Source organism: Suricata suricatta, chromosome 4, assembly GCF_006229205.1.
Source record: "Suricata suricatta isolate VVHF042 chromosome 4, meerkat_22Aug2017_6uvM2_HiC, whole genome shotgun sequence".
Taxonomy (NCBI): Eukaryota; Metazoa; Chordata; class Mammalia; order Carnivora; family Herpestidae; genus Suricata; species Suricata suricatta.
The window spans coordinates 140,951,419-140,976,503 of NC_043703.1; the positions used below are offsets into that span (position 1 = coordinate 140,951,419).

At 46.6% G+C, this 25,085-nt stretch overlaps 1 protein-coding gene across 1 annotated transcript in view; it reads left to right on the forward strand.

Annotated features, from left to right (window-relative positions):
* CAPN14 (calpain 14) overlaps positions 1 to 23,339 on the forward strand; it is a 26,807-nt gene extending 3,468 nt beyond the window's left edge. The window contains exons 5-20 of the mRNA XM_029936322.1: positions 555 to 729; positions 1,343 to 1,408; positions 3,806 to 3,891; positions 5,155 to 5,229; positions 6,314 to 6,477; positions 7,619 to 7,791; positions 10,445 to 10,650; positions 11,613 to 11,649; positions 12,376 to 12,432; positions 14,163 to 14,220; positions 17,455 to 17,519; positions 18,827 to 18,895; positions 19,767 to 19,845; positions 20,460 to 20,576; positions 20,935 to 20,990; positions 23,313 to 23,339. Coding sequence (XP_029792182.1) covers positions 555 to 729; positions 1,343 to 1,408; positions 3,806 to 3,891; positions 5,155 to 5,229; positions 6,314 to 6,477; positions 7,619 to 7,791; positions 10,445 to 10,650; positions 11,613 to 11,649; positions 12,376 to 12,432; positions 14,163 to 14,220; positions 17,455 to 17,519; positions 18,827 to 18,895; positions 19,767 to 19,845; positions 20,460 to 20,576; positions 20,935 to 20,990; positions 23,313 to 23,339 — 1,510 coding nt within the window. The remainder of the gene's footprint in view (positions 1 to 554; positions 730 to 1,342; positions 1,409 to 3,805; positions 3,892 to 5,154; positions 5,230 to 6,313; positions 6,478 to 7,618; positions 7,792 to 10,444; positions 10,651 to 11,612; positions 11,650 to 12,375; positions 12,433 to 14,162; positions 14,221 to 17,454; positions 17,520 to 18,826; positions 18,896 to 19,766; positions 19,846 to 20,459; positions 20,577 to 20,934; positions 20,991 to 23,312) is intronic.
* The last annotated feature ends 1,746 nt before the right edge of the window (positions 23,340 to 25,085 follow it).

Sequence of the window (25,085 nt, forward strand, 5' to 3'; positions counted from 1 at the left end):
CCCTTCTCCTCCTTCCCTTCCCTTCCTTTCCCTTCTCTTCTCTTCCCTTCCCTTCCTTTGCCCTTTCTTTTCCTTCCCTTCCCTTCTGTTCCACTTCCCCTTCCCCTCCTCTTCCCCTTCTGTTTCCCTTCCCCTTCCCCTTTCTTTCTTTTACCTCCTCTCCCCTCCCCTTCCCTTCCCTACTCTCTGTCTTTCTGCTTCCATCTCCTCAATGCTGAGAGAGCCCAAGAGGGAGGTAAATTTGATGAAGTAAGACACTGAGGCACGGCATCTTGAATATAGAAATGATGTATCCAGAGTCTCTTATGTAGACTTTATCCCATCTGAACAAGCATTCCAGAACTTCGTCTTTTCCCTAATGGATGGAATTCTTTAACAAGGACAAGAAGTCACAGTGCAGATTTTCCTTTGCCCCTGGGATGGAAGGAAGGAGTAGCAGGCACATGCCCAGAGAAGAACTGAGCAGGGGTTCACTAGACTCATTTGGACCATCCCAGGCTACAGTACAAATGTCCCTTCCCCTCTCCTCCCATGTTTACTTCTTCCCTGGGCAGGCTCTGTGGCTCCTATGAAGACTTGCAGCATGGACAGGTGTCTGAAGCACTTGTGGACTTCACTGGAGGGGTGACAGTGACCATCAAGCCGGCAGAGGCCCCTGGAAACCTCTGGGACATCCTCACCAGAGCCACCTACAGCAGAACCCTCATTGGCTGCCAGACTCACCCAGGGGTGCGAGCAGACGACTGTGTGCTAGCAGAATGTCCTTTCCTGTTCCCATCCCCTTCATCCACCAACTTGTGCTCTCACCTTCACTGTGGGCCTTGAGACTCCCACCCAGCTCCTACACCTAAAGCCCTGATGTTCAAACCTAAGGGGCCAAGGAGAGCCCTCAGGGCCCACAAGGCCACAGTAGAATGCAGATGGCATGCAGACAAGGGAGCTAACAGTGACTAAGTGTCAACCAGCTGCAATATGCTTTACTAGCACAACTGGTCTTTACTGCCTGATTTAGTAATAACCAAGAACTTGGAACTAGAGTAGGGAGCTCTGGGTCCAGCCCTGCCTCCAGTAGCAAACACCAGGAGCTAAACCACATGATGGTTTAGCAGCTTTCAATCTGAGTTTGTCCTGTGTGAATGGGATGGGGATCACTGTGAAATGGCACCCTGACTTAGAGGCTCTAACAAGACTGTGGGTGCTAAAAGCTTTGACCACAATGAGGACACAGGGTGGTTCTCTCCCAGACCTCTTCATAAGCCCTTGTTTTGGTCACACATGTCCCATAACCCCCAAATAAACTGTACACAGCAGTGGGCTGACATGAACTCTCTTGTCTCCACAGAAAGAGAGGGTGCTGGAGAACGGACTGGTGGACGGCCATGCCTATACCCTCACAGGAATCAGAAAGGTGGGTGGAACCAGCCCCTCTCTATCCCTTCAGGCTCCCCCTTCTCTCCTGAAGCTTCTCACCAAGGCTCTGGTGAGTGTTACTATCTGTGCTCAGTCCAGAGAGGCAAACTCTGATGGATTTTACGGGCCTGCTGAAGCAGGTGGTGGGCTCCCGGCACCTATGCTCCTGTGTCCTGGAGTGATGAGTTGTGTCTGGTATTTGCCACCTGCAGGGCACCATCTCAGCTCCTCTTGCCCTGCGGCAGCCTAGCCAATCAGCCATCCAGCCCTGCTAGGCTCCAATCCTTCCTTGAGATACTAGGCTGCCCCTGATGACCTTCATATCTGGGGCTTACCACCCAAATTCCTGCTTCTTTCTCAAAAGTTCCTTCTCATCAACCTCTCAGGTTCTTTTCATTGCTATTCATCTTTGAGGTTGTGCTAAGCATTGAGGGAGAGATGCATTGGACAGGGTCCCCGCCTACACAGAGCTTATAGTCAGGCATGGAGACATCGTATACAAGAATGGCAAGGAAGCAAAGTAGAAAGTGGGGGGTGGGAGTGGCAGATAAAAGAGACAAAAGGATTTTGGGGTCAGAGGGAGGAGAGAAGACATTCTCCTAGTTGGGTTGGGGAAAGTCAGAAAAGACTTTGTAGAGGAAGTGACATTGGGCTGACCCCTGAAAGGTGGGTAGTGAGGGTGCTCCTGGTGGAGGGAGCCACACAGAAAAGCATGCAGGTAAGACACCTGCCAGTCCAGTCTTAAACACCCTCTGATGTCTTCTGGAGAGCCTGACGTCCCCAAGTCCCCCGATTCCCTTTAACTGTTTTAAATTTCTCGAACTCCACTACCACCTGACTTCTTTTTCCTCCCAGAGCTGTACCAGTGATGTGTGTGTGTGTGTGTGTGCGTGCCAAGAGTTTTCACTTATTTTCACAGTCCTTTAACAAAACTTAGATTTTATTAATATTTATATGTTTATGTCTCTGTGCTGGTACAAAATAATAAGTGCTTTGTGCAGTGATGAAAATCTCCAGAAAGCTATTAAGTAGAAAAAGTGAGGGACAAGAGAATTGATATCACATGCTACTTTTTCTTTAAGAAAGAAAGGGCCATATAGGCACCTGAGTGTGGCTCCACCTTGACATCTGACTTCAGCTCAGATCATGAACTCGTGGTTCATGAGTTTGAGCCCCTTGTCGGGCTTTGGATTCTGTGTCTCCCTCTCTCTCTCTGTTCCTCCCCTGCTCATGCTCTGTTTCTCTCTCAAAAGTAAATATTAAACAAAATTTTAAAAAAGGGCAGTAATCATATATTTTCTTATTTGAATACAGAGCATTCAAAGGGTATGGAAGGAGAGTGGCTGGAAATGGAGAAATCTAAGCAGGCAAGAGACTCTTTAAACAGGCCTTTTCATATAAGTTTTGTTTTGAGCCAAATATTTTTACCTGTTAAAATCCATTTAAACAAATAAGATGTAGTTGACTTGACATTTCATTGATGTTCATTTTCTTTAGCTGGTAATTATACCCTGCATATGCAAAATGTTAACCATAGGGAGTGCAGGGTGAAGTCAATAAAGAAACTATTATTTTTGCAGCTTTTCAGTATAGCACTTAAATGTTGATATCTATATTCTGTTTCATGTTTTTTGACATATTTACCAAAATTTAGCACTTACTACATGCTAACTAGTGTCAGAACTGCTTTACAAATGTTAACTCAATCCTCACAACAATCCTGGGTGTGGGTATATTGGTAAACTGGGCCTTCCATAACAAATTACCACAAATCGGGTGGCTTCAGACAACAGAAATGTATTCTTTCCCAGTTCTGAAGGACGGCAGTCTGAAATCAAGGGGCCATAAGAGCCTCTGAAGGCTAGAGAGGGGGAATCTTTGTTGTCTCTTCTAGCTGATGGTGGCTCCCGGCTTCCTTAGCTTGGAATGCAGAACCCAATCTTTTTCTCCATCTTCACATGGCCTTCTCCTCTGTGTCTTTCCCCATCTCCTTCCCTTCCCTTGTCCCTGGATTTAGGATCCACCCTAATCCAGGGTGATTTTATCTCAAGATCCTTAATTTAATTACATATGCAAAGACCCTTTGTATAAATAGGATCACACGGACAGATTTTGGGAAGACTGGACTTTTGGAGGCCCATTCAACCCAGCGCCACAGATGTGACTGTTAGCTTTCTCTTACAGATGAGGGAACGGACACAGAGAGGTTAAGTAAATTGCCATAGGTCTCAGCAGCTAAGATGTAGCAGAGCCATTTTCTTTTCCAGCAATGCCCAGGGCCTTGAGTCTTCCCTTTCAAGGTCTCATCTGGCAGGCACCAGTCTCACTCAGATATCTGCAACATTTGCATCTGGCACTCAGCCCAGCCATCTAAATTGCTTCTCCTTTTGCACAGGTGACCAGCAAACTGGGACCAGAATATCTAGTCAAGCTGAGGAACCCCTGGGGCAAAGTGGAATGGAAAGGAGACTGGAGTGACAGGTGAGCACCCTATGCAGGCCTGCAGGGGTGAGGAAGAAAGGGCTCGGGCAAGCCTGCAAAGGAGGTTGCTGTCTGCACACAAATTCAAACGTGTTCTTTTGGTCTCCAGCCCAACCCGGAGAGCTTTCAGAGTGGCAAAGGTCAAGCTCTCACATTTAGGAGATGCTTAATGATATATAGATTATGTTCTCCTTCATTATAATAATTGAGCTAATGTTTACTGAGAGCTTGCCAGCACTGTGCTAAGCTGCTTTGAATCTTTTTTCTCCCTGCCCACATTTACTTATTTATTTTTTTGAAAGTAAAATTACATTCACTTCAAATGTGCAGAGGTCTCCCCTATTTGTAGTCTGGCATATTTTCATCAAGCACTTTGAATTTTTATGATGTCGAGTCCTCTGAACAATGCCCTTATAAGGTAGGGAGTTTTGTTCCTATTGTGCGGATGGAGACGCTGATGCTTGGTGAAGGAATTCCTCAAGGTCCCACAGCATGACTCAAGCAAGGTGTTTGGAGGCTAACCCAGTGTTCTTTCCCTGGTTCAGTGGGCTCTTGAGCTGTTGAGTCAGAGGTAGGCCGATCTGGGTTGGTCTCAACCTTCTGGTGACCAGTCATGACCTCTGGGCTTTCCATTCATATCAGAATGTGATTCCCTGTGTCACCCTCCAGGAATTCAGTTTTGGGCGGAGTCTAGGTGACATCAGTCTAGGTGACATTGTTCCCCTTCTCTTGGGGCCAGAACCCTGTATTGCCTGCTGTCTAACATCTGAAAACAGGTTCTTTTTTAAATGTCTTGTCCTACTTTTAGTTGTTTCTGGTGGGGAATTGATGCAGGGAAGCCCTTCTCCTTCACAGTCAGAAAAAGAAGTTCAGAATGACAGGCTCTGAAGATACAGAGTACCAATGTTGGTTCAGATGTTCTATGACATTTCATAACTTTGTGACTTCTGCGAAGTGACTTAATCTCTTTAAGCCTCTGTTTCCTAATCTCTAAAATAGACATAAAAGTCCCTACCTTGAAAAATTGTTGTCAGCCTTAAATGAAATAAAGTATGTCAAGAGCCCGGCCCAGAGCTTGGGACATGGCGAGGGATGAGTTAATGTTACGTGTTGCTTTTATAAAGCAGGACGTGAGCTGTGGTTGTCCCAAGCAGCATGAAGAGGAGGTAAATAATGACATAACAGAGCATTTACTTAAGCGTTTCTTCCACGTCCTCTAGAACCCTTTCATTCCCCACAGAAGCATCCCTTTTCTGTTTTCAGCTCAAGTACGTGGGAGCTGTTGAGCCCCAAGGAGAAGATTCTGCTCCTGAGAAGAAGCGAAGATGGAGAATTCTGGTATCTGACTTGGGGACTTGGGACAAATGCCTCGGCTTACATTAGGATACCCAGCCTGCAAATATTTATCGGGTGCCACATGTATGCCGGGAACCTCGTGTATAGAGATCAAGAAGACCCCCTAGGGCCCCCCCGCCCCCCGTCTAGCAGGCAAACAGCCCTTGCAAAGCGCTCAGTGGACATGGCGCTCAGTGGACATCAAAGCTGAGCATGGGGCTGGCCACCTCCTTCTGTCTGACTTCAGCTCGGTAACTGTACACTCAATCCCAAGGTTTTTTTTACCTTTCCTGGCCTTAAAGCAAGATGAGGAAAGAAGGCCTTACAAACTATGAACCATCTCACTTGCAACTACAGTACCCCCCCACCAGAGCACCATGACATGACTCCCATCCCCCCCAAAGCCACTCACCCCTTTTTATGAAAAGCCACCAAGATGCCCTGAGCTAATACTGTTTTTGAGTCTCTGACTTGAACCCCATCTGTTCCCTTTTCCCTTCACTTTTTACCCTTACTATTAACTTCCAGCCTTGTTCCCATGGCCCTTCTTCTCCCATTCTGCACCCTTTCTGGACTGCTGTGGCCCCTCTCTCTTTGGAAGTTGTCACTGAACTCAAGAGCCCTGAAAATACTATTATTTCCACCTTACAGATAAGTAAACTGAGCATCGACCAGTTCAGATAGTATGCCTTGAGCCCCAAAGTTAGCAAGAATGAGCTAATAATTTTATCAATTAATAATTGAGAACTGGCTCGTGCCATTATTATTGAACATTTGTATCTTAGTTGGCTAGTTATGAATGCCTCAATTCAGCTTCATCACCATGATCAGCAAAACAGGAACATTGCCACAGGCACCCATTGTGGGAGGCTGCTTTCAGGCACGGGAAGGGGGGTGGCCCATCTCCCCGGATGCACTGGGGTCAGGGGATCATCATGCTGATCCAGCTCTGCCCTCCTGTGTCCAAGGCCAGCTCAGCTGTACAGCAGGGTGTGGTGTGGGGCTGGGCTGGCGCGGCAGCTTGGTTCCAGCCCTCAGTCTGGTCCTGATCAGTAGATGTCATGCTGTTCCCTCTTCCTCTCCACAGGATGACACTGAAGGACTTTAAAACACATTTCATGCTTCTGGTCATCTGTCAACTGACCCCGAGCCTGCTGAGTCAGGATGTGGGCCAGAAGTGGGCGTATACCATGCGGGAGGGGAGATGGGAGAAGGGCATCACGGCCGGCGGCCCGATGAGGTCGTCCCAAGGTAGGCAGGTGCACAGGAGCCTGGGCCCTTGGGGCTAAAGTGACACCTTTGCCAGGCAAGGGTGGGGAAGGGGGCAGAGCTGCTGCGGATGATGGTGACGCTCTTGCCCTGTATGGGGCATCTGGCTGAGGCATGAGGGACTTTACTGGCAGAACTGTGTGCTCTGGCCCTGGGCTGCATCCTTAGTACCAGGAGGCCACAGGCACACATCCCATAGTAAAAGGGTAGCTTAAATCTTTGGTTGTAGGACAAGGTCATTTCCATGCTGAAATAACCACCATTTATTTATTTATTTATTTATTTATTTATTTATTTATTTATTTATAAATCTTTATTTTTGAGAGAAAGAGAAACAGAATGTGAGCGGGGGAGGAACAGAGAGAGATGGAGACACAGAAATCTGAAGCAGGCTCCAGGCTCTGAACTGTCAGCACAGAGCCCCACCCAGGGCTTAAACTCAACAACTATGAGATCATGACCTGAGCTTAAGTCGGACACTTAACTGGCTGAGCCACCCAGGCACCCAGAAATAACCATTCTTTAAAGGCAGGACTGAAATAGTAACTGCATCATCTGTATCAGACTGTCCTTGCCTAGAGTTTGGTAGTGAAATAAAATCAAGGATTCATAGCTCACCAGTTACAGGAGGCAAATGTGTCTGAATTCTCCAAGTGGAGAGGTTTGGTGACTGTGTCCCTTTGTCCACAATGGAGCCATCTCTTTGGAAGGAAAGACCTGTGGGGTACAATCTCAGCTGGCCAGGCCAGGCGCCCTTTGTTCCGGCTTCCCCCTCTGTCAGAGAGGTCCGCCCAAAGGCTCAAGCTGCCCTTCAGCTAAAGCTTGATCCCTGTTAAAATGCAAATCTCCCTGAGATCATGGACATGTCCTCCATGAGTTAATATGGTCGCTTCATTGGGCAGTGAATGTGCTGGGCAAAGGGGCTACAGCAGTGAGAGACTCCCGGTCTGCATGTCTATAGAGGAACACAGGGCGGAAGAGGTGGAGTGGGAGGGTGGATAGAGGTGAGGTTGACAACCTGACTCTGTCCACATGGACCTCTGGGTGGGAATCCCAGGGGAGGCATCCAGAGTCTGTGAGGGCCGCAGGGATGCCTGACCCACCCCTCTGTGCTCTGCTCCAGACACATTCTGGAAGAACCCACAGTTCTTGCTGTCCGTCTGGAGCCCTCAGGAGGGCAGAAGGTTCCCAATGCCCTGCAGCGTACTGGTGTCCTTGCTGCAGAAGCCCAGGCACAGGCACCGCACCTGGAAGCCTCACCTGGCCATCGGCTTCTACCTCTTTAGGGTAGGCGTGGCCTGGGGGGGCGGGGCACGTGGCCTCCCGGGCCTGTCTCACCATTGGTCATCCTTTCTTCCTGTTTCCTGACTTCCTCCCCATCTGCCTCTGTCTCCAAACAGACCCGGGCGCAGGCCTTGGCTCTGTCCCTTAGGAACCTGTGATCTGGAACAAGTCACCTCCTTGTGCTTGAGCATCAGCTTCCTCATCTGCAAAGTGGGGGTAGAATAGAAGAATGTAACGTGCCAGTGTTTCATTGTGGTGCCCAGCACGCAGTTTGTATTAATCAATACTGGTGACTGGTGTTCTTTTCCTCTCCCAAAAAACCAAGGTTGCCTTCCCTTACTCTTTCCCAGAATTCTTGATGATGGATTAAAATGTCACTCACTAGGACAGCAAATCTTACAGGAGGGAAGGAGGCCTCTCGCTAGAGCCTCCTTATATATCAGCCTTCGTCACTTTGGGCTTGTGCAAGAGTTGGATTTGTGCCTAATGAGGTCTCTCTTTTTCCTGTGTTTCAGTTGAGCAAGGTGAGTTCCACACTTGACCAGCTGGCCCTGGTTTGGAGTGATGTCCCCCGTGAGGTTCAACTTGACCATAGCAGGCTTACGTAAGGAGCTACAAGGATGTCTGCACAAATGCTGGCTGCCCGTGTGTGTGGAAGAAATGAGCACTTGCCATTCTCTTACCCGAGGACCCTGAGAAATCCTTCCGCATCTGTAGGGAGGTCTCCGAGCCTGGTGGAGAACCAATACATTTTAGAATTTATTAAATCCCTACATAAATAGCTAGAGGCTGTCACAGCATAGGAAGAATGGTAAATCACATTCTTGCCTGAGTTTTGAAGCCATAATAAAACAGATCTATAACATATGGGACCTTGGGAGACCATGCAGCCCACCTCCCTGGGGACAAGGGATGAAGGCTCAGGAAAGTAGGACAGAAACCCAGGCAGAGGGCAAGAACCACTCTGTCCCTCACCTGCAGTGGGAGTCTGGAGGGATCAGATAAGAAGGTGTGAGCTATCCCAGCTTCCAAAAGGGTGGTAGCTATTATTTTGCTTCCCGAAGAAACCAAGAGTGGAAAACTTAATTTTTTCAGATTAGACTAAATCAAGTAAAAGGATATTTATAAAATAAACTAAAAAAAAAAAGAAACCATTTTTGCATTGGGTATCTTGGGTCAGTTTTGGTTTTTTCCCTCCTGTGGGAAGGAAGGCTGAAGGCTCCCAAAGTTGCCTATAAATTTTTAAAAATAGTTATTAATATCATATATAGGTCAACCTACAATCAAATTGTAGACAGAATGAAACTATAAACCAGTTAAAAATTTAAAAGACAAGGGGTATCTGGATGGCTCAGTCAGTTAAGCAACTGACTTTTGATTTTGGCTCAGGTCATGATCTCCTGGTTTGTGAGTTTGAGCCCCACATTGGGCTCTGTGCTGATAGTGTAGAGCCTGAGTGGGATTCTGTCTCTCCTTCCTTTTCTGTCCCCCCCATCACACTCTCTCCCAAAATAAATAAATAAACTTAAAAACAATTTAAAGGCAAGAAAAAAGTCATACATGGATAGAGTAGGCAGTTGATTCTACCAGGAACCCTAAACCTAGGACAGCTAAAATGGCTGATTATAAAATTTAGTTCTGAGATTCCTAGAGGCCAAGGCAAAGATGGCAACAGGATGGTTCCCTAGTTCTCATCGTCTGAAAAAGAAAGCGTGCATTATCAGGAGATCTGTTTTATTTCTGTAGCCTTGAGTGGAATTTGTGAAATATGTTTTTATGTGGGTGGGTAATGTTCTTGTTATCTGTATGTAACCTGGAGTGGGGATCCTGCATCTGGTCCTTGTCTCCCTCCACAGCCCTGAGTGAGAATAGTGGGGAGAGGCAGCAAGAGAAAAAGATGGGGAAAGATAGAGAAGTAAAGGAGGGAGAAGGGTAAGACAGCAAGTAAGAAATGACTGAGAGAGAATAAGAGAAAGAGAATAGGAGAGGAAACAATAACAACAGAAAATCCCCACATGTCCAGGCAATGTCAGAGTCAGGGCCCTGATCAGGTTTTCTGAATTTTTGTCCAGCTTTCTTTCCCCTCCACTGAGGTGACGTAGAATGTCTGGTTTGTCAGTACGTAGCTGTTATGATGTAGGTGGGGAGATGTTTGGTGGTTGACCTGTATCTGTGACCATAATCATGTAATAATTAACCTTGAAATTGTATCGCATACATAGAGGCCACAACAGGAAGTATAAAGAACATGGACATTGGTGGCTCAGCTGGCCTGAGTTCCAACCCTGGCTGGGACCCTTACCAGCGAGGTGACTTTGGGTGTAGGACCTAACTTGTCTGAGCCTCAGATGCTTAACTGTAAAATGGAAAGTACAGGCACGATGATGTTTCTCACATCATTTGTATATGATGTTGTTTCTAACGTGAAGTCAAATGAATTGACATGTCTTTGCTCAACCTCACACAGGGTTCCAGCAATGGTACCCATTCCTGACATGTTCTGGTTTTTCCTCTCCTCTCCTCACCCCTTCACTCCACCACTGGAGCACGTAGGGCTTGGCTAATCAGAGATCAACTGTATCCTGTCTGCTGGCCAATGGCCCCAGGCCTGGCTACAAGCCCTGGGTATCACCTTAACTGGGCCTCTTCCATTCTCCACCCACAGTACCATGGTGACCAGAGGAGACTGCCCCCTGAGTTCTTCTGGAAAAATGCCCCCATAAGATGGCCTGAAGCATTTCTCACAGAGAAAGAAGTGAGTCAGGAACTGCAGCTGGAGCCAGGGACCTATGTCATTGTGCCCTGCACTTCCAAGGCTGGCCAGGAGGCAGAGTTTGTCCTGAGAGTCTTCTCCAGGAAGCACATCTTTCAGTAAGGACCCTGGCGGTTGGGGCCTACTGAGGCCAGGGGAGGAATGGAAGATGAGGTGGAAATGGCAGAGGACGGGGTCTGTAGCCAACACAGAAGAGGGGCAGGGAGAGCAGGGAGCTACCCCCATGGGGAGCATCCTTCTCCTCTTCCTCCCCACCCTCCTTCTAGCAAGTGAACAGTCTGCTAGACATTCAAGAAAAAGAGCTACAGTAGGCTTGGCCCCTGCCCTCCAGAAGCTCAAGGCCTGGAAAGGACAGAGACATATGAGTGGCTCTTTATGCTATCTTGCGTCCAGTGCAAGCATTTATCTGTTCAGGGTGTTAGGAGAACGTTAAGGAAGAGCATCTCAGCCAATCTTCCATGGTCCTTGGGGGAGGCAGGGGTGACTTCAGGGAGTGTTAGTTTCTAGGAGACGCATAGGGGTTGTTTTGATGAGGGGAGGCCATCATCAATGCACAGGCTTAGATGCCGTCAGTGTGTGTAGGTGAATCAATACACAAACATATCCTCGCCCAACTTATTCCTCTGCTTATGATTGTTTTGACACGACAGCCCTTCAATGCTTAGCGTCCAGTTCCTTTTCTTTATTTCTTCATGGTTTGGCCCTAGGTAGTTTGACTTAACCTCAAGCCTCACTGCCTGTCAGTGCCGAGTCATACATATGAGTAAGAGTAGTTCTATGGGGGTGGGGAAAATAAAAGGCATGTGGGCACAGGGCTTAGTATGAGCAAAGGCATGGGAATGAGGCATGTGGGGAGGGACAAGCAGTGCGCTGGGCCACGTGGCTGGTCTGTGGACTTCAAGCAGGAGAAGTGGGGAGTAAGGCATAAGAGCTGGGCAAAGCCTACATGGCACATCAGCTAAGGAATGTGGAAGATGTATTCCCAGGGGAGGGAGAATGTTGGCCAAAAGGCTCCCAAGGTGATCCCCAAAATGTAATTCTGCCTTTTGTTTTCCCTCAGTGAAATTGGCTGCAATTCCAGAGCTGTCTTCTCTAAGGTACGTAGGCATATGGCATTCCACATGCAGGGACTGCTTCTAAAGCCAAGATGGTGGGCTTCTCCCCTCACATTCAGGTTTGGGGGGAGAGAGTTGGCAGATCCTGCAGACCCTAATCTATGGCACCTAGGCTACATTACCTGTTGTGCCCTGAGAGTACCCAGGCTCTGCTGTTTTGCTATAATTTTTAAAAATGTATTTATTTATTTTGAGATAGAAAGAGAGCATGAGTGGGGGAGGGGCAGAGAGAGAGGAAGTGATGGAGAATCGAAAGCAGGTTCTGCACTGTCAACACAGACCCCAATGTGGGGCTCAAAGTCACAAACCATGAGAGCATGACCTGAGCTGAAATCAAGAGTCAGACCTAACTGAGCCACCCAGACACCCCCAGGCTCCTGTTTTTGCACCAGGAGAGCTGCCCTTCTGGTCACATCCTTGTCTTTCAAGGCCCAGAGCCCAGGTACCTTGGTGATACATTTACTTGCTTTTGCATCTTTCTGCCTGGTGTTTCTTTTGCCCATTTCACTGTTTGCTACTTCTCCCAAGGCAGAGATCATTGGAGAAACAAAAGATGATGTGTGAACACTGTGGTAGAAAACTTAAGACAGTGCGCAAGGTCAAACTTAGGGATTTCTGGGGCCTGGGGGTCATGAGTTGTTAGAGTGTGCATAAGCGTCCATTTATCCGGATGAATAACTAAGTCTTTCAATGCATCTGTTCCTATAGGAAATAGTAGATGACAATGAAGGGCAGGATGAATTCTTCACTAAACTCTTTGAAAAGGTAAGTTGACCAGGTGTGGTGGCGAGCAATGGGTGAAGCAGGGGACTGTGTGCTGTCCCTGTGTACAAAGCATGATCTTCCCCAAACTACTACTTTCTATTCAAGTCCTCAAGGTTTTAGACAAGTGGGTAGAAGTGAACTGTCTCCACTGGCTCCTGTAAAATGCATATCTGTTCTTGGAAGCAACACTGATTAGTTGTAGGAGAAACAGCTTTAATCTTCGGCCCCAAGAAAATGGACTATAGTAGAGCCAAGAGTCCATGTCGGCAGTGGCGCAGAGTATGGTCAAGACAAGCCCTAGTGGTCTGGGGGAGTCCAAGAAGAAAGACCCCTTGGGTGGCCACCTAGAAGGGGGATAGGGATGGTAAGAAGGCATTAGGGAAGGGGCGATCCCGGGGCTGCATACCTGGTTCCCTGAGTTCTTTCCTTGGGCTGATCCAGATCAGGAGGCCAGCAGTGTGAGCCCAAGGCTCTGGAGGCCACTCTATCTCTAACCTGTAGGACATGAAATCCATTGAGAAATAGGGCAAGAAATACACAAGAAATCTGGGGTCTGACACCTTAGTGAGGTCATTAAAACTAGAAGACCATGAGCTCCTTATGTTAGTAACAGTCTGGATTTAATTCACAATGTGCCTTCCCCCTATGTTCCCTGATATTCACCCCTGGCATTTTGCCTAATGTAGCCAGAGAGGATAGTCGGACTCTTACATGTGTTGTTATAGAAGTTTTCCTCCATACCAGGGGTTTCCAGACATTTTCAGTTGCAGTCCCTTTATCTAATGGAATCTGAGAATCACAATATGTAAAAAACAAATATGAAAGGTATATTGTGAATATGTATCCATTTGATAAGCTCAATTGTATGTTGCTTATATTTCATTTGTATTTTTTAAAGTTTTAAGTGTTAATGTAAAAGGTTGCTTCTGACAAATTCTAAAATTAAAACTTGGAGCCGTGGCTAAAGATGTCTTATTAAGAATAAAATTCAGGGGTACCTGGATGGCTCAGTTGGTTAAGTGTCTGACTTCCATCTTCAGCTCGGGCCATGATCTCACAGTTCATGAGTTTGAGCCCCGTGTCGGACTCTGTGCTGACATCTCAGAGCCTGGAGCCTGTTTCGGATTCTGCATCTCTCTTTCTCTGCCCCTCCCCTGCCCATGTTCTGTCTCTCTGTCTCTCAAAAATAAATAAACATTAACATTTTTTTAAAAGGATAAAATTCAAGCCAAATAGTTCGCTGAACTTTTGAAGCATCTTGATAAAAACCCAATTTGAAAATCACCATTATTAGTCTGATTCTTTTGTTTTTTGTTTTGTTTTTTTATTTATTTTTGAGAGACAGAGAGAGACAGCATGAGCAGAGGAGGGTCAGAGAGAGAAGGAGACACAGGATCCAAAGACAGACTCCAGGCTCTGAGCTAACAATCAGAACAGAACCTGACATGGGGCTCGAACCCATGAACTATGAGATCATGACCTGAGCTGAAGTCAGACACTTAATTGACTGAGTCACCAGGTGCCCCTATTAGTATGCTTCTTAAGAGTCCTGCCCTGCTGGGGTCCTCTGGACTTGACCCCCAGCATCACTTATTCCGCCCAGAAATGGCATGTGTGCATGCTGAGCTGATGCGGGAGTGGATTCCCAGCCCTCTTTTGTGGCGGCTGCTCTGCATCTAATGAGCCTTTGGTAATGATGGTTTTCTCCTGCCACTCTGCTTCCACTTCAGTATCCAGAAATAAATGCAGTGCAGCTGCAGAAGATCCTGAACCACATGACCTGGTCGAGTGAGTATTTCAGAGTCCTCCTGTAATACGCCGGGGACACAACTGTTCAGACTCCGGGTCTGTTCTCTTTTCCCTGTAGGGCATGTGCATTGCTGCATGGTGGTCCCCCAGGCAGCTGTGTCTTACATCAGGGGGGGTCATGTGGTCTGAGAAAGCAGTAGAGAAATTTATGTAGCTTGGAAAATGGGGTTTTTGGTTCTGGAGGGTTGGGTTTTTTTTGTTTTTTGGGTTTGTTTTTTTTTTTTTTTTTTTTTTTTTGCTTATTTTGGGTGTGTAGAGATATATGGCTGTGAAAATAAATATTTCTGATGTTTTGCTAGCTTGAGAAATTGAGTAGAATATCTGAGCACTTCTTTCTTGGAATATAAATTCCATGTGGAAGACTGTACCTGACCTGGGACATAAATATTAAGTATTGACGAGCTGACCAGGGAATTTTCTAATGAACTCGTATTTAAATTGACCAATCTATAAAAATCTGAAGGAGGGGGGACATTCCCTTAGGGGGCTGCAAAAGGCTAGTGTGGAGGCCTTTATAGGAAGCTTGAGATAAATTATTAAGAAAATGTAAAGTCCATGGAAAAGATTTTAGATGTATATTTTAAGAGAGAAGAACATGATTTCTCCAGGGAGGAAGATGGACTTCAAAAAGAAAAAAGTAAACCAAACAATTAAAGGGTATTTGCCACCTAAGATATGTTATTACTTCTCCTTTATGTGAAGCTGAGACTTCAAATCCAAACAAAGTATAGTCCAGGGTGTTGTATAATGCAAGGCTTGGAATAATTTCCAGATGGCTCCTCAAAGCCAATTTAGGTATCATAAAAGAGACAGAAGGAGACATTCTAGAAATTATAGACTATAAGAATTCCTCCACATTTTGGGAAAAAAATTCTAGGGAAATTATCTAGAAAAGATAGTTTGTGCACATTTACAATTAAAAAAAATTTTTTTAAGGTTTTTATTTATTTTTGAGAGACAGAGACAGTGCAAGCAGGGGAGGGCCAGAGAGAGAGAGAGAAAGAGAGAGATGCAGAATCTGAAGCAGGCTTCAGGCTCTGAGCTAGCTGTCAGCACAGAGCCTGACGTGGGGCTCAAACCCATGAACCATGAGATCATGACCTGAGCCAAAGCCGGACGCTTAACCGACTGAGCCACCTAGGCACCCCACATTTACAATTTTTTTAAAAAATGATCACAAGTATCCAAAATGGTTTTCCAAAGAATGTATGGATAAATTACCTTCTTTTAGTTCTTTGAAAGAATTTCTGGATTGGCAGATCAGAGAACTCCTGTGGGTTTGGGCAAAACTACTTGGTATGGTAAAGTATCTGATGATAAATGATGACATGTGGGTTGGGAAGTCGCAATCTAAGATGAGTTCCATTCCCACGAGCTATATAAATATAAAACCAGAGGGGTAATTCCATGGTAGAGATGAGAGTCTCTAAGTATAGATGAGGGTCTCTGGTTTCTACCCTTGGTGCCATTCATCTCCCCAGCTTTTACTGATGACTCAGAAGAAGACAAGGGAGGTGGGCTTTTCAGACTGCAGATGGCACAAAGCTGGAAGGAATCGTTAATATAATAGCAGAACTGAAATTCAGAATGCTCACAACAGGCTGTGCCCAAAACCAAAAAGATGAAATAGAGTCGGGATGATAATTAAAAACTGGCATTTCATTATGTTTTTAAAAAAGCGGATTGCATAAGCTCCTAACAGAAGAGATCTCATTTTTGTGGTGGTTTATGTGAAAGATGTCTGGTTAATTTAGTTGACCTGGAGCTTAACACGAGCTAACAGTTTCAAGTTACTGCTAAGTAAGTTAATCGAAATTCGGGCTACTTTAATGGAAACATTTAGATTTGTATTTTTGAAATTGTGTTCCAAGAAAGATTAGAGACTAAGAAGTTCTAGGAAGTGTTGCACGAAATAAAAGGGGTTAGATTCTGTGGTCAATTGCACTTGGGAAATTCTGCATTAAACAAAAACAAAATTTTCATGTTGGTTCCTCAGTACCTATTATATGCGAAGATGCATCGCAAATGGAGAAAAAGAGTCAATATCTACAAAATATTTCAAATATATTTGAACCCAAAACACTTTCTCTGTAGAACATCATCTTTGGAACATAATTTGGGAAATGCAGGGGAACCTGGGTGGCTCAGTCGGTTAAGTGTCCAACGTCGGCTCATGTCATGATCTCACATCTTGTGAGTTCGAGCCCCAATAGTTCAGTGCCTGGAGCCTGCTTCACATTCTGTGTCTCCCTCTCTGTATCTCCCCCCTCACATTCTGTCTCTGTCTCTCTCAACAATAAATAATAAAAAAATTTTTTAAAAAAAGAAAAGAGAACTCTGAGGCAAGAATAATTTTAAAAAGTAATTCGGGAAATGCAGCTTGAAAATTTGTACTGTCATAGCCCCATTGTACTCTGTTTCATCAAATTGTAGCTGGAGTATGTTTGAGTCTTGGTTCCACATTTTAGAGAGAAGGTGGCAGAGCATAGGGTCTAGACCAAGGTGGAGAGGGTTTAGAAGCCATGTTTAGAATGGAGGGGACTACTGAATACTGAAAACAAACCATGGACTGAAGGGGGAGGGGGAGGGAGAGAGGGGGTGATGGTCATGGTGGGGGGCACTTGTGGGGAGAAGCACTGGGTGTTACATGGAAACCAATTTGACAATAAACTATTAAAAAAAAAAAGAATGGAGGGGAAACATCAAAGAGCAGACAGATGCCTGTTTGTTTTTCTGGAGGCCAAACTTGGATGAGGGATTGACTTTTATAGGCAGTTCTTTTGGAATTAACATAAATTTCTCCTGACCGGAGCTGTCCAACCCTGTGGAAAAGTGAGCACCCATAACTGACTGACCATCCACCAACCATCTGAGGAAAGAATCCCCCCATTTAGGTGGAAGTCCAACAAATTGATCTCTTTCATATTTGGGGAGCCCATGACTCTGTGAGGGTACCTCTCTCCTAGGTACACATCTGACCCATGTGGAAGAAGACCAGGCTGTAATCAGACTTTCTCTGCAGGGTTTAATAGTGCTTCTCGGACGTAGGAATCACCACTAAGCCTTCTCTCTCTTCTCTGCCCTCTCGTTCCTTACTCCCCACGACCCCCCATACATGCCAGTCATTAGAACCAACAGAGGGCCAAGATATCGCTGCCTCTTCCCGTTCAGAACAGGGCCAGCCCCATGTAGACTCTTTCTGTCCCTCTGCAGGTCTGGGGCGTGCCCAGCCTTTCTTCAGCCTGGATGCCTGCCAGGGAATCCTGGCCCTGTTGGATGTATCTTTTCAGGTTTGTGGCAGGACGCGTGCTGCTGGTGGAGGGCTTCGCTCTGGGCCTGGCTGCCTGGGTTTGAATCCCACCCCAAGCACTTGCTATTTGTGTGATCTTGGACACATCCCTTAGCCTCCTTGTGCCTGCAGGTCCTCTGGCGCAGCACAGAGATGCTGTTCAAAGCTCCTCTGTAGTATCAGTGGGAGAATGCAAATGGGGCAACCCAAGCAAAGTGCTTAGTGCTGTCATCGATTATGTTTTCAATATTAGCAGTTACTAACAATAACCGTATTTCCTGATAGCGAGAATGAGGCGGCTGCTGGGTGGCGGTTAGTAATAATCCCTCAAGTAACAGGAAGCTGTTACAAGAGCCTCAGGGCTCCAAGTTTTCCAATTGGTGCCAGGGCAGTGGCTGCCCCCATTTACAGATTAGGAAATCAGAGCTCATGCCAAGGATTCTGCCTTCCTGGTTCTCAGCCCTCTGATGTTTCTAGCAAACCCTCTGCCTTTCTACGTGAACAATTTAATCACAGTTTAATTTTCTATACTATAGAGAAGTACGTAGAATGCATGGGTGGGGGGGGGTGAATCCAAAAGCAGTCTTTATAGAAACTTTGCAGACGGCATGGACAGCACGGGATGGTAATCAGGTGTGCAGGCATCGGAGGAGGTCCCAGCCTCCTCACCAGATGCAGGAACTTCAGTGGCCCCCCTTTTATCATCCAGTATAGGGGGAAGTGAGTACCCACCTCACCCATGCAGTGAAAATGAAGCGACATAGTTAAAGTGGGTAACTCAGCACTAGAGCCATCCTAAGGTCTTGGATAGAGGCGTGTGCGGTGATATTTTGACCCAGTCTCTCTGATGCAGGGGTAGTTGGACATGGTCTCAAAGCCAATCATTAAGCTTTTAACTTTTTATAAAATGACTAAATAAAAGAGCTACCCTGTGACTGGCTCCTTCTGAAGTTGGTTTTAACAATAATAAAATAAAAAAGTTACTGCATTTTGTTTAAATCATATCCAATCGGCTGTGTCAAACTTTTCTGGGTCACTAAACAGTATTGTCCTATCATCATCACCACCATCATCAGACTTCTCCCAGTGTGGCTGTGTCCTGGCTCATTCCGTCCTTTCCCAGCAAGGGCGAGGGAGCCCTGGGCTGGACTGACCAGCCAGCAGAGGCCACGGAGGGATATTAGACCGGGGACAGGGCTGTCCACAAATTACACGCTGTTGTGTGGAGGGCCAATTGCTACTCTCAGAGGTGTGAATACAACTCCCCAGGCGGCTTTGACCTTAACCTGTTATCAGCTTAATGCGACGGGCACCGTGAGCATCCAGGAGTTCCGGGACCTGTGGAAGCAGCTGATGCTGTGCCAGGTAAGAGTGGGTCTTTATCACACGTCCCTGTGGGAGGGGCTGACGTGGTAGTTCTGCAGAGCTCTGTGAGGCACTGCTCCTCTTTCAGCCCCATACCCTGCTGTTCACCCAATCTGCTCTCCCCTCCCTCCAGCGGGTGGGCCTTCCTGTCTCCCAAACTCAGAGAGCCTTTGCAATAGTCTCCAGGATTTATTATTTTTTTAATGTTTATTTATTTTTGAGAGACAGAGAGAGACAGAGCACAAGCAAAGGAGGGTCAGAGAGAGAGGGAGACACAGAATCAAAAACAGGCTCCAGGCTCTGAGCTGTGAGCACAGAGCTGGATGCTGGGCTCGAACCCACGAACTGTGAGACCATGACTTGAGACAGTCAGACTGACTGAGCCACCGAGGCACCCACGTCACCTCCTGGATTTCTGAAGTGCACGTCTGATCATGTCACTTCCTTATTGAAGGCTGTTTGACATTCTCCGTGACCCTCAGATAAAGTCTGAACTCCTTAGCATGTCGTTTAAAGTCCTGCATCAAATGCCTTCTTCTGATTTCTCCAGTTATTACTCACAACTCACCCTCTCGTCTCCTGAGTTGGAAAGTTGGAAGCCCCTCGAGGTTTGGATGATGTGCCTAAATCGAGTTATTTTGCTATACCCAGACTATGTATGCCCATGACAAAAACAGAAGCAAAACACGCTCCTTTTCTCCCAAACCCAGACCCTCTGCCCATTCCTGTGCTGGCAGCAGGCCCCGCTGAGCAAGCCTCACGCTGGCCTGGCCGAGAGTCCCCCGCAGCCCAGATGCTGGGACACGGAGGGGCTCTCAGGTGGTGCACGGAAAGGCCAGGTTCCTGAGCCTTTGGTGTGGCCTCTTCACAGGAGGTTTTCCACAAGCACGACAGTAGCCGTTCGGGACACCTGAACAGGATACAGCTGCGGGCTGCCATGGGGGACGCAGGTAGGCGTAGGGGGAGCAGGTGCCGCGGGCGGAGTAGGTGCTGCGGGGAGAAGTGGAGTAGGGGTGCACACCTTCTGAAGTAACTCCGATGCGCGGAGTTGCTCCCTGAGTCCAGAGGCCCAAAGATGTGGACCTGCAAATAACAGATGCATTTATTATTGCTTTCACCATGATCATAGCTAACATTTTTGAGGGTTGGGACATCCGCTCTCTCCTGTCATCTTCAACCCCCTGTGCTAATCCCCACTTTGCAGAGGGAGAAGTTAAAGCTCAGGCAAGTTAGGTAAGCTGTCTGGAGTTAGAATCCGGGATGATCAGGCTCCAAAGCGGCCGCTCTTGACCACGGCTGAGCACACTGCCTCCTGCCTTGAAGGCCAGTAACCCACTCAATAAAAAGCTCCTCATGCTGGTGGCCTAAGGGAGCAGGAATGGGGAGTTGAGATGAGATAAAGATAATGGACTAAATAATTAAGCAGTTCATAATGGGCCCCATAAAAGATGATCCCCATGTTATCAGGATGCAGGTCCTGGAAGGAGAGGGACAATTAAATCAAGGGGCCTCAGGTGGAAGGAAGGGTATGTGGGTACATGGCTGGAGTCTGTGTCCAATGCAGGAATCATGCTCAGTGATGATGTCTGCCAGCTGATGCTTGTCCGCTATGGCGGCCCCAACCTCCGGATCAACTTCGTTGGCTTCGTCCAATTGATGCTGCGTGCGGAGTACATGAAGGGTGAGCTGGGGGGAAGGAGCAGGGCCAGGGCTTCTTCTGTGCTCCTTGTGGATTGCCCACTTGGCCCCAGTTCAAGCAGGAGAGAAGACAGCTACCAGGGCAGAAACAACAGGCCAGGAGCTACAGGGCATACTGGCTCTGCACCCGAGAAACCCGGCTATGTCGCTCCAAACTCATGTATAGCCTGCCTGTCCCAGAGACAAAGGTCTGAGGTGGCTCACTTAGACTTGGGAAGTGTGGCCGCACGTGGCTGCACACAGGCTGAAGCTGGGTTTGCAGGTGAGGGGATGGATGGAGGAACAGTTTGTAATGTCTCCGGCATACATTATCTGTGTTCCTTTCTGCTACATGTTCACAGATGCATTTGAGAACTTAACCCAAGATGGCCAAGGGATATACCTCCGGAAGCCAGAGGTAAGACCTTCTCCATGGGGTGGACGCACCTCATCTTAGGCAGAGATGGTCACGGCATGTCCAGGCTCTTGTGAAGGAGCAGGGTTCTGGGCCTTGTTTCTACTGAGTTTGAGATATAGCCCTGCGTTCACTAAACCTATTTGTCTATTTGTCAGCTCTTTACTAAGCACTCACTCTGTGCTGGACACATATACAGGGACCAGGAGACTTACTCAGGAGACCTGATAAATATGACCACAGTAATGCCATGTGACAAATCCACCCAACTTAAGCAGTGACAGCAACACTCATGGAGCTCCCCCAGTCACGTGGCTGGGAGTCAGTGGGTCTCGGCTGGCTGGCTCATGATCAGTGGGTGAACAGGGGCTTTGCTCAGGTATGTTCACTGAGGAAGCTCTGGCCAGGCTGGTCTCATAGTCTCAGGACAACGGCAGAAGCACAGGGAAGCAAGCTTAAACACACAGGGTCTCTGAGATCAGGCACATCATGCCTTGCATTCTGTTGTTGAAAGCAAGTTACATGGCCAACCCTACTTCTAGCATTTGGGGAAATAGCCTCATCCTCTGTCATGAGAGGAGCATCCAAGTCACTTGCAGGGGGCACGGACACAGAGGGGGTGAAGACGCAGGCCAGCAATGAACTCTAGCACAGATAATAATAAGAGAGCTGGTCTAAATAGGGCATTTCACAGAGGCCTTTCTGGAGGAGGTGACATCGAAATTGAAACCTTGAAGTTCAGAAGGAGTCAGTGCGGCAGAGTGGAGAGTAGGAAGGGCTCCCTCCTCTAGAGGAAACATTATGTGCAGTCCTGGCTAGAGTATGGAGAATGACAAAATTGGCTCAAGATGTCTGGAAAGATCAGTGTCCGATCTTTCTCTAGAGCTGGCCTAGCTTTCCCCAGGGAAAGGCAGGGATTCTGATCTCTCTGGATGGCCTCTCCTTGAACCTCATTCAGTGTGTTTTGCATGTAATAGGAGTTTGACAAATGTTTGTTGAATGAATGAGGTGATAAACCGAGAAGACAAATCTGTGCCTGACACTGATTGTCTTCCCTGATCCTTTGAACCTCATGGATTTACTGAGCACCTACTATGTGCCAGATGTGGTGCCAAGTAGGGTTTGCTGCAAAGACATTGGAGGCTGGAATTAAGCCATCTGCTCTTGTTTTGTAAAAACCCATCTTCTGTTTGGGCTGCTTAAAAAGGTCCTTGTGAAAGCTGAGATTTCTTCCTTGACCTCAAATATCTATTGTTCACATAATATTTTACCAAGGTTTTCGGACCCTCAGAATGTGTCTCACTTCAATCACGGCCACATTGAGTGTGGTAAGGTAAGATTCAGTGAGAGGGACAATGGTTAGAATCTTCTGAGTCCGTCTCCATCTCAAATCCCTAAGCTCATGTCCAGATCCCAAGCAGTACTTCCACAGTACAGGCTCAGAGCTAGGAGAGCAGGACATCATGGACGTGCAAGTGATACAAGGCAGCCCACGGCCTGAGCAGGCCCCAGCAGTGCGGGAAGAGAACTGGACTGAGCCCCAGTTAGAATCCACAGCACTCCTTGTAACTAGCTGTGAGACCCTAGGCTAATCAAGTTAAATATATCTAGACCTCAGCTTCCCCACGTGTAAAATGAATGAGTTGGGTTAGGTGGTCTCTAAGACCTTTGTCAGCTCTGACCACCTCTGGCTCTACCAGAAGGAAATCCTTAGGGCCATCCAAGGAGGCCTATAGGGCGTGGCAACCAACTTGTTAGAATTTCACGCTGGTTTTCTCTGCCGCCATTGGTAACTTCACATTATCATCTTCATCACCATTTTGATGTAATTGGCCCGGAGAGTGGTTTCCACAAAGGTTCCCTCTGTGTGAGTTAGAGGGACTGTTCATCACACCCACATAAAGCTGTCAGACAAATGGGCCCTTAAATGTAAACATGTAGAATATATTCTAATGGATTTCTGCTACCCAGTTGGTCCACACACCTGCACACTGCTGTCATGAACCTGCCAAATTGAATTCATGGCGGAAAATTGCATTGAGAACTGAATACAGAATCAGCCTGTATCTTGGCTATCATCATTCACCAGCACCATGAGAAGTCAAGGTTGATTATATTTCAGGTTGATTTATACTTACTACCAGATGGTGTGGTCCCTCTGGCTAAACCATCCATTAATGTCCTATCTCCATGGCTTCTCAGGAATGAGGGGGAGGAGGTCCTAAGTCAGGCTCCAGGGTCTGGAGACAGAGAAATGAAGCACCCTTAGCTGAATGTCACACGTGGGCCTGCACTGACTGTAATTTGCTTCCCCGTTGTATCCAGTGGCTGATGATGACTCTGTACTCCTGATAAGGCTGGAGCCCTGTCTGCCTTCACTGAAGACTCTGCATATGGCTCAAAGGTAGCCTTTGGCTGAGACCAATCAACACTCAGCCCATTACTCTTCTTCAGGCTGCAACTCCAGTCACTGCCTTCTCAGCTGCGAAGATTTCTTTTCTGCAGACTTTCCCCTTGGATGGGCAGGGTGCAAAAAAGGGAAAGGAGTTAACAAAGATAGCCTTGGACTTGTAAAGACCAACTGTCATTCTCTGGCCACAATCTTGTCACATCAGGGATGTTAGCTGACATGGTCTAAGCAATCTGACTTGAGAGTTGGTATCTCAACCTTTAATAATATTGCCTCCATGGCTGTCTGATTTATTATTTTTTTAACTTTGAAAAAATAAACATTTGTTACTTACAAGACCTGGAAATTACAAAGCACCCCTAGGGCTACACAGTGAAGTCATTGCAGGAGGGAGAGAGAGGAAGGGAGAGAATGTCTGGGGTTCTCCTTTTATTGGGATTGAGGGTGAGGTTTCATACGTTCACTCTCTGTTGGTGAATTTTAACTCAAGAGTAGGAATTTAAAGTGTAGAAAGCGGGGGGAAAAAAACGGAAACAAGAGATTCAAATGGCCAGTTATAGAAATGAACCAAGATCTCTGTCTCTAATCCTGTGGCTGGCAAAGTGTTTATTCAAGATGCCTGGTCAACCAAAGCCTAAGTCAGACTCTTCCATTACAAAAGAGAAAATGACAACCTCTCTCAAGGCTTATGCTACAACCAGGCTAAGAATGAAATCCAATGCACGAAGATGGCACAATGGATGGGTGGAAAGAACCTGAGCCACTGATGATTTTATTGAGCTACTCAACCAACTCTGGAACCACCTATCTTTAGACCTATTGCTAACTCAATGATAAGCCTTTTTACCGTTTATGTTATTGTCAATCACATTTTGGTCACTTGAAGATGATGGCTGTCCAATTTAACCTTAGCTAAATGTTATCCCATTTGAATATTAGTCTAGTTTTCAAGATCTGAAGAGAGACTAATATGTCCTTAAACAACTGTACCACACCTATAAATTGGTGGAGGCATAGGCTAAATTTCAATTGTGTGGCGGTGGGGTGGGGCTATATTGAGATTTTAAGAACACAGAATATGAGAGGATTAGCTGAGTCCGGGTGGGTTGGGCTGGCTCTGACATTTGAGGTCACTGGATGGTCTTCTGCTACAATGTCTCCAGATGATTGAATTTGGGTGCTGGGCGGGGTGGGGGGGGTTGAAACCAATAGATTTAAAACACCTGAATTCTCAAAGGGCCTCCTGCATGTAACAACTGTTAGTCTGTTTACTTGACCTATGGACTATCAGACCCATTTCAAATCAGTCTCCAAACCTTCTCTGTACACTACTTTATTTTTATTTTTTTACATTTTTATTTATTTAATTTTGAGAAAGAGAAAAAGAAAGAGTACAAGCAGGGTAGAGGCAGAGAGAGAGGGGAACAGAGGATCTGAAGTGGGTTCTGCATGAAGAGCAGAGAACCCAATGTGGGGCTTGAACTCACAAACTGTGAGAGATCATGACCTGAGCTGAAGGGAGATACTTAACCGACTGAGCCCCTCAGGCATCCCTCTGTGTACCTACTTTAAAGAAGAACAACAAATCCATGCTATATCAGAGAGTTAATCAGTGGCTGGTGAGTATATATGATTTTCTGCACTACCATACTGCCTCAATATTTTTTTATTTTAAAAAATTTTTTTAG